Source organism: Copidosoma floridanum, unplaced genomic scaffold, assembly GCF_036245765.1.
Source record: "Copidosoma floridanum isolate Cflo_tuat_1 unplaced genomic scaffold, Cflo_Japanese_pri ptg000032l, whole genome shotgun sequence".
NCBI classification, from domain to species: Eukaryota; Metazoa; Arthropoda; class Insecta; order Hymenoptera; family Encyrtidae; genus Copidosoma; species Copidosoma floridanum.
Genome location: NW_028321909.1, coordinates 2,286,922 through 2,303,223, shown reverse-complemented (window position 1 = coordinate 2,303,223; position 16,302 = coordinate 2,286,922). Strand labels below are relative to the sequence as shown.

At 36.1% G+C, this 16,302-nt stretch overlaps 1 protein-coding gene across 6 annotated transcripts; it reads right to left on the bottom strand.

Annotated features, from left to right (window-relative positions):
• Window positions 1–6,393: 6,393 nt before the first annotated feature.
• On the bottom strand, window positions 6,394–16,000 carry alpha-Cat (catenin alpha). Of its 6 annotated transcripts, XM_023390857.2 has the most exons (10): window positions 15,656–16,000; window positions 14,449–14,791; window positions 13,958–14,372; window positions 13,482–13,799; window positions 12,829–12,855; window positions 11,806–12,039; window positions 11,132–11,734; window positions 10,366–11,043; window positions 9,119–9,121; window positions 6,394–8,815 (listed from the first exon to the last, which is right to left on the bottom strand). In XM_023390857.2, the coding sequence occupies exons 2-10, from the start codon at window positions 14,763–14,765 to the stop codon at window positions 8,651–8,653; spliced, it is 2,760 nt and encodes a 919-aa protein (XP_023246625.1). In that variant the 5' UTR covers window positions 14,766–14,791; window positions 15,656–16,000; the 3' UTR covers window positions 6,394–8,650. The 6 variants fall into 6 exon arrangements, with proteins under 6 accessions (XP_023246625.1, XP_089453392.1, XP_014214112.1 ...); XM_089597266.1 differs by lacking the exons at window positions 9,119–9,121; window positions 12,829–12,855 and having other exon boundaries at window positions 15,780–15,998; XM_014358626.2 differs by lacking the exons at window positions 9,119–9,121; window positions 12,829–12,855 and having other exon boundaries at window positions 15,656–15,997.
• Between the last annotated feature and the right edge of the window lie 302 nt (window positions 16,001–16,302).

Sequence of the window (16,302 nt, the reverse complement as noted above, 5' to 3'; positions counted from 1 at the left end):
CACCTTAACGGGTGGAGTACGCTAGAGTCAATAAACTATGTACAAATAGACGCGCTCGTACGTACTTAAAGATAATCAGAAAACGAACACCAACGCAGACGATGAGCTACTTTTTGTGGATATTACTTGCGTATAAAAAAACTAAAAAATATCTGCGATCGAGAAAACTGACCATGGAGATTCTATTATCCATTTAAGGCTACTTTAATGCATTATTGTCGGATCTCACAGACATCAAGGACAAACACATTGAATTTCATTCGGTCGTATTTTATCAAAATTCGCTCGCGATCATATTTTTCCCTCGATATTCAGTACATGCCAAATAAATGCTTACATCACAGTAACAATCGTCATCACGAATGAACCACCGAAACGAGCTCGAAAAGGATCTCAAACGAAGAATACACGTCTGATTCGGGCTGTGAGGGACTCTGTTTGTCGTAAATCTTGTGTAATACACACATGCTTGCTTACTTTCTTCGAAAAGAGGTTTTGTCTATCGATAAAACACAAACAAAAACAAAAAACAAAAAAATTGATTATTGATGAAATATACTAATTTACGATTAGGGCTGAATTTGAAAAAATTTTCCTAGATTTTAGAGACACGCGAAAAAAAAATCTGCTACGTGGTAGTTGTAATTTATATACACATGTGTAAAATAATAGTCGTATAAATGGTGAGTGTACTTTGGCGCATTTTTCTTTTGTCGTTGATGTACGTGTACACATGTTACTAGGGAAGCACAGCAGGGGAGGGGAAGAGATGTATGAATTTTTTTTCAAAGCCCTCGTGATATTCGGGCATTTTTTTTTTTTTTTTCGTAATTTAAACTCGAACTTCTCCACTACAACCTCTCAACCCCGCTGTGCAAATCAGAGAGCCCGGGAGTCTTTTTTTTTCTCGCAGCTAACACATGCATTTTCTTTTGCTTCGAGACAGTCTTCCACAATTGTTATTGTCGAAAAATGTCTTTCGCAAAGCAAGACTCTCGGACGACGATTCTGACCACATTATTATTATTGTAGATCCGACATGACACTCTCGGCATCACGCACACATATGTATATGTATACTATCGCAGTTGAAAATGAAAAAAAAAAAAAAAAAAAAAAAAAAAAAATCGCTCAGTATACACCCACCCTTTGCTTCTGAATTGTAATAAAGACAAAAAAGTTTGTGATTTTTAAGGCAAAGTTTTACTGCGAAAATTTGAAGGATTTTATTTTAACGCCGAGATAAAAAAAAAGTGTATGCGCGACTAGCCCATCCCGTAACTTCTTTCATCACAGTGAAAACTCGCAAATGAAATAAGAGACGACTGCTGAAAAGCTTGCGAGAGTTTTAAATTTCCTTCGTTTTTGCATTGTTTGTTGCGAGCGTTCACAAACTTGGTCACAATTATTTCACGAATTTTCAGTGCTTTAAGGTAAAATTTTATTTCAGGCAATGCTATGCATTATTTTTACTGGAATCTACAAAAAATTGGTTTTTCTTCAAAAATGTAATGCGTTATTTAAGCTGGAGTCTAAGTATTCAATGTCTATAAATCTTACATTTTCGAGATCGATGTTACTTCATCGCGAAATAAGTAATGCGTTTTGTGCTCGAACGAACGATAATTTGTACGCTGACGATTTTGTGATAAAGAGAAAAGAAGAGTGCGTGATCCGTCGCAGCGCGTCTTCCGTACTTTGTACTTTCGTCCCGATGGGTTTCGAGTGACGAATTAAAATGAATTAACAAAACGGAGGACGAAACCGTGGAAGCGACGAACACGTCTTAGTGCTATGTTCTAACGAGGGCCGCCCAGGGATGCAGGAAAAATGTCTTTCTTTCGAGCGACCGTGAAAGCGCGATTGAAGACGCAGAAGATTAAATGAACAATAATCCAGATTATTGATGCGATTGCGGAATAAAATTTCTTTGTAGAGAGGGATGTTGGAAAACACTGCAAGGACGTATAAATTTTTACATCCGTTCGATCGTTTTTCAGCTGTGTCGAATATATTTTTTTAATTGGTTTGTTATTGTGCGATTTTCGATTTTATTATCTCATTGGTCATTTTATCGATTATATTCATCATCGAATTTGTAAAATATATGCATGAAAGCGAATAATTTTTCTCAACGGTCGGAAGTAAATGCGTAAGCGAGTGATATTATATTTTTTTTAAGCGAAGCAGATTTTTAAGTGAATGGATGGATAGATTTTAAGCGTGAAAAGTGTCATTTTTCGCGGTGACGAGTTTGGTTTTTTTTGTTTTTCCATGTCATATACTTGCGAGTAGTGTATACCCGTTTTAAATATTTCGTTTCACGATGGAATTAAAGCCAATGCAAATGATGGATGAAAAAAAAAAAAAAAAAAAAAATGTAAAAATGATAAAAAAACTCGGCAATTATAGTATTTGCTCACAAAAGATCACACGCATAACTATCACTTTATTATTATTATTATAGTTAATAATGGATAGCAATTACGCTGTGCTTCGTGCAATCTCTTGATATGATTCTATTAACACACGCCATGTATTTAGCATTTTTGTGAATCATCATTTTGTCACTTATCATCTTTTGTTTAAATAGCATTTAACAAGTAGCATTCAGCAAGAACAACAAAACAAAATGACAAAAAAAAATAAAAAAACATTATGTACGTAAAACACCAAAAAACTAATCTGTCTCGTAACTTATTTCATTGAACCCTTTCCTTTATTATTTTGTAAAATGTATCCATAAATCTTGGTACGGATGTTAATTTTGAGACAACTCATATAATCTCAACGTGTTTACGTAAAATTCTCGAGTTACGCTAGTATAAACTTCAAATTTTCAAATGAGTAAGAAGTGAAAACTGTATTTTTTTCAGCATATGTTGCACTGTTTATGCGTTTTTTCTTCAAGCGTAAAGAAATATGGGTAATTTTTTTACAAACCAAACACCTTTTCGACCGACATCTCCTGTTTGACTGCAACTTTTTTCACATATTTTGTATCGGAAACTTATAGATACGCATCCGAAGATTTTTTAAAGTATATTTTCGATAACTCAAGTGATCAGAAATTAAGAATAAAGAGAAAGGAGACTAATTTTCGAAAATTTACAATGTTGCTTATATTTGAGTACAAACTTGTTTTTGTGATTTTAAATCTAAAGGAGTTAATTTTTGAGGAAAGAATATTTTTAATAAAAATTATTTAACGAATTCATATTTAAAAAAAATCATTCTCCGTAAAATTGTACATGAAAAGTATGTTTTCAAAATATAGTACCTCTATTTATTATTACTATTGTTAAAACATTAATTTATACAGCCCAACATGTCAAAAAAACGATATTTGTTGATAAAAAGAACTTTCATTTTTGAACATTAAAGTATAGGTAATAATAAATTTACAATTGTTGTCTTCGAACTATTTTTCGACGTAACTTCAAACTTTTCGAATAGATTGGAAAAAAATTTCTCGATTGAGATTTTTTAAACATTGAACAAAAATTAGATATAAATAACACATCATTTTTGAGGATTAAAATATCAAATTAAATTCTTACTGTTTTTAAATGAACCACGGATGAGCCAAACTCAAGTTCAAAATGAACCTGTTTGTTTCTCTGCTCGTAACGGTGACTTTTTGCATAGATTAGCATGCCATTGTAGAAATGTTAATAAAAAGGTCAGAAATTCCAAAGGGCGAATATTCGAATCGACAAATGCTTCAATCCCCCGAATTTACACAATTATTCGCTAACTAAATGTGAATAAAAATCATCTCCACTTGTTGAATTGAACAATCACTACTGACTCGTCGCAACAAAAATTTGTACTTTTTGTCGCGTGTTCATCTCGAAAATCAAACAAGACTATGAAGATTAGAAACAAGACGTTCAAACTGAATTGGTACGTATATTATAATTATTTACGTGTTATTTACGTCCACTTTTTACGGGATATTAAAAAAAAAAAAAAAAAAACTGGGTTTATCTCTAATGCCCATACAATTTGAGCCCCAAAAAAAGTTTCCAGTAGTAGCATAAGAAGCTTTGTAATTGAATGTCCGATAGGAAACATTTTCAGCGGTTTTTTCAGTTCATTTTCAGCTATTTTTTTTGTGCGAAAAGTTACGGACCGATTTTTTTTTTCGCAATAGTGTGCGGAAAATGGGTGTTTTCCGCACTGGTATTAGTGTGGAAAATCGATTTTTCGACATAGTGTGCGGAAACAGTTTTGCCACACACCGGAAAAAATTTTGCTACACACTGGAAATCAAAATTCATACCTATTTTGTACCTATTTTCCTCACACATTGCGAAAAAACTTGTACGCAACTCGTGCGGGACGATTTCCCGCACTCGTGTGATAGACTCACACTCGTGGCTGGTGACGGTAACTCGTACCTTGCGATCACACTCGTGTGCTCAACTGGTACTCGTTCCCGTCAACTCCGGCCACTCGTGTGAGTCAATCACTACTCGTGCGGGAAATCTTTTTTTTTCGCACTTGTTACGTAAATAACTATTATATTAAGCACTATTTTATACTTTTTTTTTCAATAAATTTTAACGCATTGTTATCTGTTATACGGATATTTTTGAATTTTTTCCCAAAGATTCCGTGAAAACTTTCTTCCCAAAATTATTCTCAGCTATTTGTACTATTTTTTACCTAGTTATCCCGTAAAGAAAGTGGGCGGGAGATTTTTTTCAGGGATAGACTATCTCGCCCACACTAGAACTAGTGAACTCCTCCAACTCTACTTAGTTTATAATTGTTACACGTTTCGTAAATATTTAAATTGTCCGATATCTGTGAATTTCAGTTATATAACGTAAGACAAAATGTCAAGTTGTATAATCGCAGTCGATTTTCAACGACCTTTAAAAGATTACAAGAATTGTTTGGATTGTGTGGTGTGCGATAAAAAAATCTACTAAATCTTTGAATTTATGCATAAGATGATCAGGTGTATTGAGCAATTAGAAAAAAAAATATGTCGAAAGCAGTGGGTTATAACTAAAAGAACTTCATTACAAACTCTAATATCGTCCGTACTTCGATAAATTTTTGGGTAATAGTTAATGCAAATTATTGACTTTTTTTTTTAGTTATTAAACAAAGGGATTTTTAAATGATAAGTAAAGTATTTTAATGAAAAATCAGTGCATCGTAATGTGTAATTTCTCGGAAAATGATGCTTTTGTCATTCAAAATTAAAATACACCGGTTGCAATATATTCACTTTTGAGTTACTACTGAGATAACCCAAATGAATTGAAAATAAAAAAATGTTCATGCATTTCTGAATATTTACACAACGATGATATTACTGTTCACCTCCTTCAAAGACAACTAGTAAAAATATTAAACTGATAAGTTGGGAAAAAAAGGATCGATAAAACCGTGAAAGGACTTGCTACCAGAGCGAATCGTCAAACAGTAAATGAAGTAAATGATCCTATTAGAATATCGAAGGAATTGTTTAATTGGACAACAGAATCACTTATCAATTACAACTCGCCACTGTTCTACAGATGATGAGTACGAAGAAAAAAAAAATTATCAAAGTGTTTTACAAAAGCTGTAACGATAAAAGAAATTTTAGAAGTATCACTTTGTAATTTCCTTAATATCTTAGCATTAATTTAAAGCAAAGATATTATCACAGTATGAGAAAAAAACTGTTGTACAAATCTTTAAGTGAAACATATAACAATTACATGATATATATAGTTTGACTGAACCTGAATTACATGATACACAATTGTAATTCTGTATTAATAATAATAAGTAACGAAACCAAAATAAATTTTTCTACCTGATAAAATGTTTTATCACTTATTGTTTATTTATATTTTTTTCATGGTATTGATTACTACTCAATATTGTTGGTTAAGAAAACGTAATAATTAAAAAAATAAAAATTGTTGCCAATAAATTGAAAAAAGGCTGTTAAACATTTCTTTGAATTTATTCAAGAAATTTGAGATCACGTCAAAAATAGTTGAGATTAAGTAACAAACTGTAGATTTTTTTATTTTACGATTTTACAACTTTCATGTTCAACTTTTTAAAATCCGAGATATAGTTTTCTTGTTATAAACAAAAAAAAATTTTTTTGTCATGTCAGACAATACAAATTAATATTTTAACAATAGTAATAATAAGGTACGGTATCATGAAAATATGAGAGGATATTATAAAAATTTTCAAAACTTGCTACGAGGTGAAGGCCATTTAGAAAAACTGGTTCAAACTAATTGTTAATCATATTATGAATTTGTTAATAATTTTTTTTTTTAATTCATCTTTTAGCTATAAAATGAAAGAAAAAGTAAAAAACTCGCTATTCTCAAGTTTTCGATCACTTGTACAGTAGAGAAAAAAAAAAAAAAAGAATAAATCCTCGCTCACGTATCCCTTATTTTTCTATATAAAACCGGTGAAAAGTTTCAGCCAAATTAATAGGTAACAATGAAAAAAAATTTACGATTAAGTACAGGGTCGAATGACAATATGAATTTTTTTTCTGTGGAAAATTTTATTCTTCGTTCCCAACGGTAACGCATGCATACGTATACAGCAGATTTTCTCGTAACATGTTGATGTGAATTACAAATTTTGCGTTCACTCTTTGTATTAATACTTTTTATTTTTGATGACGTACAATTTTCTTTTCCTCTTTACACGATTTTTTCTTCTATATGGTCAATAACTTTACATTCGAGCAGTTAAAAAAAAGTCTAATCAACAAACAAGGAATACTTGTAAAATTAAGTATATATAGATATTTTTTGTATTGTAAAAAAATTTATTACAAATTTTATTGCTCTTTTGGCTTGAATGCAGCAAATCGGATCACCTAATACTATATAAATAACACTTGTGAAAACTTTTATTGAATATTTCACTTACTTTATCCATTTTTAAATAAACCTAATTCCGTTAGCAATATGATTAAGTCTATGACTACAAACGAAAGTGTTTTTTGTCATATATATTAGCATTACTCTATTTGGCCGATGTAACGCGAGGTTTTCTTATGCTCTACAATGTTTTTGTTCTTCTGTTAAATCAATCAAAAATTTAGCATGTGTATACGGAAGTGAAAATTACATTTGGCATAGTTTTATTATCTCATTGCGTACAACTTTCAATTTTAAACTTTGAAAAATTATGTATAAGTATCTTGAGGACCAGGTCACTCGATAGTACGTATTTATACTGTGTATCTACTCTACAATTATAATTTGTCAGTTGTTGTAATATATGACGTCATATTATAACAGTGCACAATAATTTTTGCAATTTTGCATTTTTAACTAAATACACCATAATTTATACCATGATTTATACATACATGAGGAGAACAAAATTAAAACGGTGCACATGTATAAGGTAATTGGATTGAATAATAACTAGATAAATAAATTAAAATCGTAAATACATAATAATGATAAAATATACGCGTACAGTGTATATGTATAAAAACGCTCCTGTATCCATAATATATTCCTCTATATTCGCATGACACACAGAAAAGATTTCTCTACTTACCATAAATACCTCATCTAAAAGCCAACAATAAATGCAAAAAAAAAAAGAAAGAAACGGTGTATTAGATTATGAAGAAAAGAATAAAACTTAATTTTACCAATACTCATCCTATAAGTAATGCGGAATAATCTTTTACTCATCACGTAACCGTCAATGATGAAAAAACAAAAAATATTTCCTTTCGCAATGATGACAAGTCAAAAAATAATAGAAATATGGTTATTTATGAAACATCTATGCATAATAAAATACTTATAAATTTTATAAATTATTCGCACTTTAGCGAATCAGCTTTTAAATACAAGCGTTTACACGTATGTATATATAAACACTATTCGTGCCAAAGATGTCGGTACCATATATATAATATATATTATCCGCTCTCAGTCGTACACCTTAATATCAAAAAGACATCAAAAATGAATCCTCAGCCATAAATATAAAGTACACATCAACTTATATACAGTCGGCTTTTTATTCAATACTCTCTTTGTGTACCTGTAAATATGATTGGCAGTCTCTTTTTGTCATAAAAAAAAAAAATTCAATACTGCCTCATTTCGTTCTCTTCCTCTATTTTTGCTCTCTTTCATCATTATCTCATCCGACGTGCGTATGTGACGTAAACTTATACATCCTGTTTCTCAAAAAATGTAACTTGGCCATTGTATAATCACCTGTGATGTAATAAACAGTTTATGGGGTGGATCGACAATAATTCAGTGTCAATCATGTTTCATCATGTCCAAACTTAATGGTCGTACACGAAAAGTAGCGAGTTCACTTTGAAAAACAAAGCGATAAATTTACCATTATTAAATTCGTTAATCATGTAGATGGCAGTAAAGATGGCTTTTTTGTTCCTCAAAATTCATATAAAAGACATTGATCTATCGTGAGATGGATGAGGTGCCTACAAATAGGTCAGCCTGAACGATTGCTTTTACAGCCTATAGGGGCTATTTTAGAAATCAGCCTAGTATACAGGGAGAAAAAAAGTCGCCACCTCCTCGAACAGCAAAACGATGTCATGAAAATGGAAGAGCTGCAATAACGAGAGGACAGGACAAATGATCGTTCGCCAAGTGACTTAGACGCTTTCGGTGGGGCTCTGGAACTCAGAGAGCGCGTGGATTGGATTCTGGACCTTTTTCTGCGAGCCCTTGCGCACTTTGGCACGAACCTCCTCTGGTCGCTCCGGTCGCACGAGTGGCTTCTTCTCGGGCGCCTTCATCTTCCAAACGACAATCGGGGACTGCAATTACACATAGGAAAAAGGTGCCATTAGTTTTTGTACCCTGTAATTAGATGAAATAGAAATTGTCTTCAACAGATACACTAATACACTTTATTTCCGTGTCTAATACAAAAACGCGATGAATTCTAGCTTTTTACGAATGTGTTTGATCAAATGGTATTGAAGAGCAAAGGGCTTGTGTTGAGTTGTACTCGGCGTTTTATTTTATTTTTTCCGCGAATCGACTTTATGCCCTTAAATTGATAAAAGAACTAGCTCTAATACAATGTTGTAGGTAAAGAATTGTCAAGTCATACTTACATACTGCATAATCCAAAAGGCAATTAAGCAAGCAATGAAAAAATCATTTATTAGCCAAGATATACAATTGATGTTACATGAGTATTATTATTCAGTTATTTGATAAAAATACATCACAATAGTTCATAAGCAAAGCATCAACAAAGGCAGTCAAAATCAGAAATCGTTTGTGCGTGTTGTCATATAATTTATATTACAATGTTTCACTTAATTCAATCGTAAAGCTGTGGTCTACTAATTTATTAACTTTCCTAATAAGTGCTTAAATTAAACACATTAGCAAATAATTAAACCGTCCGATATAATAGCCTACTTGGGAGGCTGAAAATTTTTCAAAAAGTGGCTGGTTCACTATAAATCCTAATTGACTAGCGACCTAGCAAACACAGACTATATAATTACTTGTAAAACACAGACTATGATTATACAATCACTTTGAAAGAAATCTTGTGGATTTCCTCGGACCCTTCAGCTATTTATAAGACTTCTTTAAGACTTATGTGTTTGCTGGGTTACTGTTGTTGAAAATTTGGCCACTCGATACAAAAATTCATCAGCATCCCAAGATATGTTGGTAGAAAAAACTCGCGTGTCAAAAAGCATTGGCAAAAGCAAGGTGAAAAAAAAATTATTTCACTAAAGCAGTGATTTTTAAATCTAAATCAGCCTGACTGACTGACTGACGTGTTGTATAATGAACGCGAGTATTGTGCTTTGTGTATAAGCACGTCATTGGCAGCACACACAGGCTTTAAACAAATCAATCGTCATTATCACTTTGGTGCAGAAATAACGCCTTTATGCCAGTGTTACGGAATAAGTAATAGATAAGTTGTATGATACGGGTAAGCAGAGCAGGATCGGCTCACGAGGCCAATGCTTATCACTCCCATTGTCGTCAATGGTCTAGAAACATCGAAGCGAGCCCAATGAGTGGTTTATTCGTTTGAGGAAGAAAGTATTATTTTTTATCTTTAGTCTTTGGAATTTTAAAGAAAATACTTTAAATGTATTTGGTATTTCAGACAAGATTTTTAAAAATATCCATCAAATACGCGCAACGAGGGACAATATAGCTCAACAAAACCAATAAGAGAATTAACGACTTTCGTTTTCGTATACTACCAAGCAACGTACCATTGAAGCCCAATTAAGCCAATGTCTAACGAATTCAAGAAACTAAGTAACCGAAAACCCCCGAAAAACCCAAGAGAAGAGAGAGAAAGAGAGAAAAAAAGAAAACTTACCGCAACAGTGGATTGCCTGGGGTATTTGGTGCTGGCGACATAAGACGCCTTGACGGTGAGCACGACTGCGTTCATGAGATTCTTGGCCGCCTGTATGAGCGAGGTGGCACTATCCAGTCCGGAAACGATGAGCTCACCACTAATGTTCTGCACGTCGGCCTTGACTTTGCTGGTGATGTTCATCTGGTGGCAGTAGAGCGCGATTCGTTGTAGGTAGGCGAGTAAATCCTTCTTGGTCGAGCTCTCGGGACACTGGTCGGCGATCTGTCTCGTGAGCTTGTCGAGTTTCGTCCCGTACTCGGAAATCTTCTTGGCGGCGTTGATCACGTCCATGGTGGTTTTGAGCGGACCACGGCCGCGCGTAAAGTCCGTCATCTCCATCATGATCATGCACATGTGCTTTGCGAGAACTATGATGTCGTTGCCCGCGTCGTCCCACTTGGCCACCTCGCGGTCGAATTTCAGTTTCTCGCTCTTAAAGAACTCGACCTGCTGTAAGATCTTTTGCTTGTCTTCCTCGGTCATCTTGCGCATGGCCTCACGGGCCGTCGTGATACCACTGATCTCCGGGTACTCGTCGACTCCGTGCTCGCCCGTCTGGGCGCTGGATTTGCTGCGCGTCTCAAGCGTGTAGTGCTCGTCCAGCTCCACATCCTCCGGATCTAGATCTTCATCCGCCTGTGAAAAAAGTAAACCAAGACAACACTTCGTCTCATCCACTTACGTTGATATTGATAAAAATACATTTAAAGAGCTTTATACTCACCCTGTTCATGAGAACAGCCCGTCTGATTTCCCTGACGCCGTCGTAAACCAGCCTGGAGGCGTCGATAAAGTCGTTCTCGTCGACATCCTTGGGTGGACTGCTGCCTAGCGCGTCGACCGCAACTTCGACTCTCTGCGCAAACTTCGGCATGACCTGCTCCTTGAGCACTTTAACAGCCTCGAGCACCCTCTTAGTGTAAATGCACGGCTCGTAATTGTCCATCTCGGCATTGACGACGTTGCAAACCCTCGCGGATCTACCTCTGATCGCTCCAGCGGTACGATCGAGGGCGTCGGCGTCACCCTCCTGCAGCGCCAGCACGCACTTGTTCACGTCCTCGAGTATGTGGTTCTCCGACACGGCCAGGAAGTCGTCGATCGTCGTTATGTCGTCCACGGCCTCTGTCAAGACGCGCACCTGGTTCTCCCAAGCCTGTCGGAAGACCTCCATGTTGTCCTGGGCTACCTTGGAGCGCGGCCGCGCCGCGAGGACCCGAGCTGCGTTAATCACTTGCGGGCAGAGGTTTTCGATCTGGGCAGCGGCATAGCGTACCATCTTCACGCCGTCCTCATTGCCCGACATGCTGCACACCAGATTTGCCACCTGCGAATTGTGTTAATACATAATCATAGATTGAGGCTTGAGATGGCGCACATTTTTTCATGAAAACTTACCTCGACCAACTTATTAGCGTGCTCGGTGAATACTTGGGCGTAGTCCTCGACTTGTTTGTCTTGGCCGTTGCGAGCAGCCTCGATGAGGACTAGCAAGGGCACGCTAGTCTCCAGGAAACTGTCGGACACGTGATCGACGACGGCCTTGCGCAACTGCCTCCGTAGGTCTCTGGTCTTGCGGCACATGTGGTCGATGGCTCGCTCCAGGCCTTCTGACTGTTCTTTTACTCCGATCTGCATCAAGTGTGAAATTTAGTAAATTACATATACTTGCGAATAAAAAATTAACTGAGATAGGTACACGCAACACTCTGGGATTAGATTGTCTGGTACGAAAGTTTTGGTCGATTGTTTTCTTTCTATTGGACTAGCAGTTACTTGTTAGCATTGGAATCGTTGTATGATTATGTACAAGTGTTTCTCTTTATGTTGTAATTTTTTTTTTTTTTTTTCAACATTCAAGGTGAAATAATTACTAGCCGTTTGTGGTATTGATATTAAATATATCATACTAATTGATGGTGTGGTGTAGTAGATTGAATCGAAATACGTGGAAGGCGAGTATTTTTCATGTACCTACAACGTGAACAGCATTTGCGATTGGTATAAACATAAACCGCACGGTTTGTAGCGGCTGTAAAAAGTTGGTATGAGTTAGCAAGACTTTGGGAGCTATTATTTAGGGTTGTCAGATTAGTCGGGTGAAATTACTTTAAGCGGTACAAGGAAGGGGGTGAACACAAACGTCACAGTCGATAGGCAAATTTTTTATGAATGACCTGAACAAAATATTATTTGTAAAAATAAAGTTTTAATGCAAACATCATTTTACAATAGAGAAAAAAAAGGTACAATGACTAGATACTTTTCAATAGATAGTTTTAAGTAAAATTTACATATTGCCCATGACAGATGGGGATCGATTTTCAAAAGCTACAGTTTGAAGCAAGAAATGGCAAAGATTTATATCGAGCACGAAAACTGGTAATGCAAGGAACATACAGGGTTATCTTGAATATTTACCCTTTTACCAACACGAGCCAGTTGCAACTGCCCTCATCAAAACATAAATAAATCATAATTTCATGTCAGTAAGAATAATAAAATGGGAAGTATACTGTAAAATAATTGTGTAAATTTTTCAAAAAAACTTATTGTAAAACATAAGACTAGTTTTTAGAAAAATACTGGATGGATCGTATTTTTTAAAAGTTTGATTTTTTTCATAAAAGAACTTGACATTTTGCTCATAGTTAAGACAAAGAGTTAAATAATTGGTATCAATTTTAATAATAATGATCGAAGAAAAAAATGTATTACACATAAAAAATGCATAAAAAAATGTATCAACATAGCAAGTACAGTAAAATTATTATTCATTATTATTGAAAACTAATGATTCTATGCTACGTATTCCAGAAAACGTGAATACATTGTAAATAGTACGAAAAATTTGGATAGACGGATAAACGATAACATTAAGAACGAGTTTGAGTTTTCAAATTTCTCATATTTAGATTGTCAGAACCATCGGAGGCGTTGAACCTACTTGTGAAAAGCATAACTGCATCTACCTCTGACTTAAACCTTTACGTTTATTCAACTTTCACGACCAATAGAATCACCTTTAACCGCTATCTCGAAAGTGGGGGTAATAGAAAAAAGGCCAAACTTACGTTGTTCATGTACTCGCTGAGCAAATCTTGGAGCGCTTGGCGTACAGCATTGCACTCGGCAACGATACGCTCTCGGCGCTCATCACGCGTGCACGACGAGTCGGCCATAAGAGCTGCACCGCTGATGATACTCTCGAGACGTTCCTCAAGACTGGGGCGAGTGCGAACTTCGTTGTAGGCCAGCGGTGACATGACCATTCGCTCATCGAAATCATCTAGAGCAGCTGCCAACTCGCCCGGACCGTCGTACGGGTGTTGGTTCTCTCCTGGCATCTTGCCCTGAGCTACATCATTTATTGTGTGCACTGCTTCGCATACCTGGAGGACAAACGATAGCATGATACATGACGCATCAGATTAATCCTCGACTGCGCAAGGGCATATACCCACCAAAGTCCATTAAAAGAGTTAAACTTTTGACGGGAATAGTAATTTTAGTTTTTGAGAGAAAAAAAATCCAAAAAACTAAGAAATACCTGTTTCAGCACGTAATCCCGATTAGCTTTGGCAGCAGCAAGCTCAGGGTGTCGCACGTACACCTTTGACGCAGTCAACAACATGGTAGAGTGCTTTTTAAGAACAGCTCGAGCAGCAGCCAAATCGTCACGGAGCTGGGGATCCTTTAATTCTTGTTGGCGCTTAGCTGCCTGATTGATCAACTCGGACGCGTTTCTGCCGAATTGCTTGATGTTTTCCAAAAGCTCGCTCTGCGAAGAGGCATTTTTCAACTTGTCGAGGTCACCTTGCACAACATTGAGGGACTTTAGGAGCAGATGGACGTCGACCATGTCGGCGAGTATGAGCAAACGCGTCACGGCTGAGAGAAGATTCCTGGCTGCACGAACCATATTACCCCTTTTGAGAGATGAGCATGGATCCTCAGAGAATTCTCTAAAGTAATAAATTTGAATTACCAGATACAAGAGGATGAAATAGATTTGTTTAGTGAATTGGGACTTCACGTTACCTGGCTGCAATACTCATAGCAGAACCGGTTTTCCTGACTTCGTCGACGGCACTCAACATCTCAGCAGTGATGTCGGGATTCTCATACGCTATCTGCTCTCCTCTTTCGATGAAGTTGATCGTCGCCTTCTCCACTGCAGCTACCAGAGCACTGGCTCTCTTGGATTTGCCTTTCTTCTTCTTGCTAGGGCCTTTCGTGTTGACAAGCGTTGTCACTTGAAGCACGAGTGGTTCCAATGTCTTCTCCACCGACATGGTGCGTATCTCCAAGTTCTTGGGATCCCATTTCAGGGTTATTGTCCCAAAGTGATCCGACATTTTTTAATCTGTCACTTGCTCTTCTGCTGAAATCGTACAGTTATTCTCTTAATAAAACGCAAGAAAAAATACTCAAGCATCAAATAACACGGTTAACTATTCAAATTCATTCAACGTCCAGTGGATAATAACGTCTTAATTGTGTTAGTACACAAAAACACTCAAATGACAACGAAAATCGAACTTAAATTACCCTTTAAATACGTATGCACGTAAATGCAAATCAATTTAACATCACTTGTTCGAACTTCCGCACAACTAAAGTAAATAAAAGTTACAATTCTGACTCAACAACACTTCCGATTCTCGACTTTAATTCGCACTGTTTACTCATATACTATGAGTCAAGTATGCGTGAGAAAACGGAGCAGGACGTAAGTGGAGTGCAATTTAGTCAACTGTTGGAAATTTTTTTTGACATGATTAAAAGGAAACTTAATATTTAAAGATACAAGCCCAGAGAAGGGAGGAAAGGACGCGTTTCTCGTCTTCTCCGGTGGAGAGAGGCGCGTGAGTCACATCACTATACTCCACGCATGACTTCACTCCCTTACCTCTTTTATATACCTATATAGGTACTCCAAAGCCCAGATATTTACACTATCCACACCCTACTTTTCTTTCTTTCTTGAACGTGCATCATAGCACAATCACATTTTAGGCATACTTAACTTGATGATAAAAAAAAAAAAAAAAATAAAAAATTGTTGAGTATGATTTTAATCAGGGCGATTACTTGGTACTCTGACAGGCTAAGAGAACGAACTCATGCCAGGAATACCTGCCATTCTTACTTCATTACCCTATACCATCTGCCATGCATTACAGATTACAGCCCAATGCAAGTACACACGCAACTAAATGCTTCAAGTTTTAATTGCTAATCGTACCTTCATGTAACAATCAACGAAACACAGAATCAAACGGACGCTCGATGTTTCTCTCCCCTCGGCTTTGCCTTTGATTATTCACACTGCTAGTGCTGATGTATATACTTATAATTTTACGCACTACTAGTTAATTTGCTGCAATGCACTCTGCAGAGTATCTTGTGATTTTTTTTTGTTGGGCGTTGTGTGTCTCTTCTGCTAACGTGCTAATCTCTGCTATACTCTGTGGCCTCAGCTGCACTTTTATTATCAACAAATCAATCTACTTACACGCTTCCACAGTTCTATACACCTTACGGCTTTACGCATACGCACTGGGTTAACTGGGTACAATACATTTTAACAGTACATCGTACATGAGCAGGTAAGGCACATACCTATATAGATATACAGCTAGGATGCAGGGATCATAACTATAAAAGTGAAACGAAGGGGGTAAATCGTAAATGTAACATACGAACAATACCTATATATAATAAGTGTAATAGGGGAAAGGATTGAAAGGAAGAGATTTTTCATTCAGGAGCGGTCACGATCTAGCGATGTGAATCATGACAAGCGGGTTTTCTCCTGTATCTTCTGCTGGTAAGTACATACTATCTCTACAGTCTCTAGTGTCTCTACACTAGATAATCAATATATATATA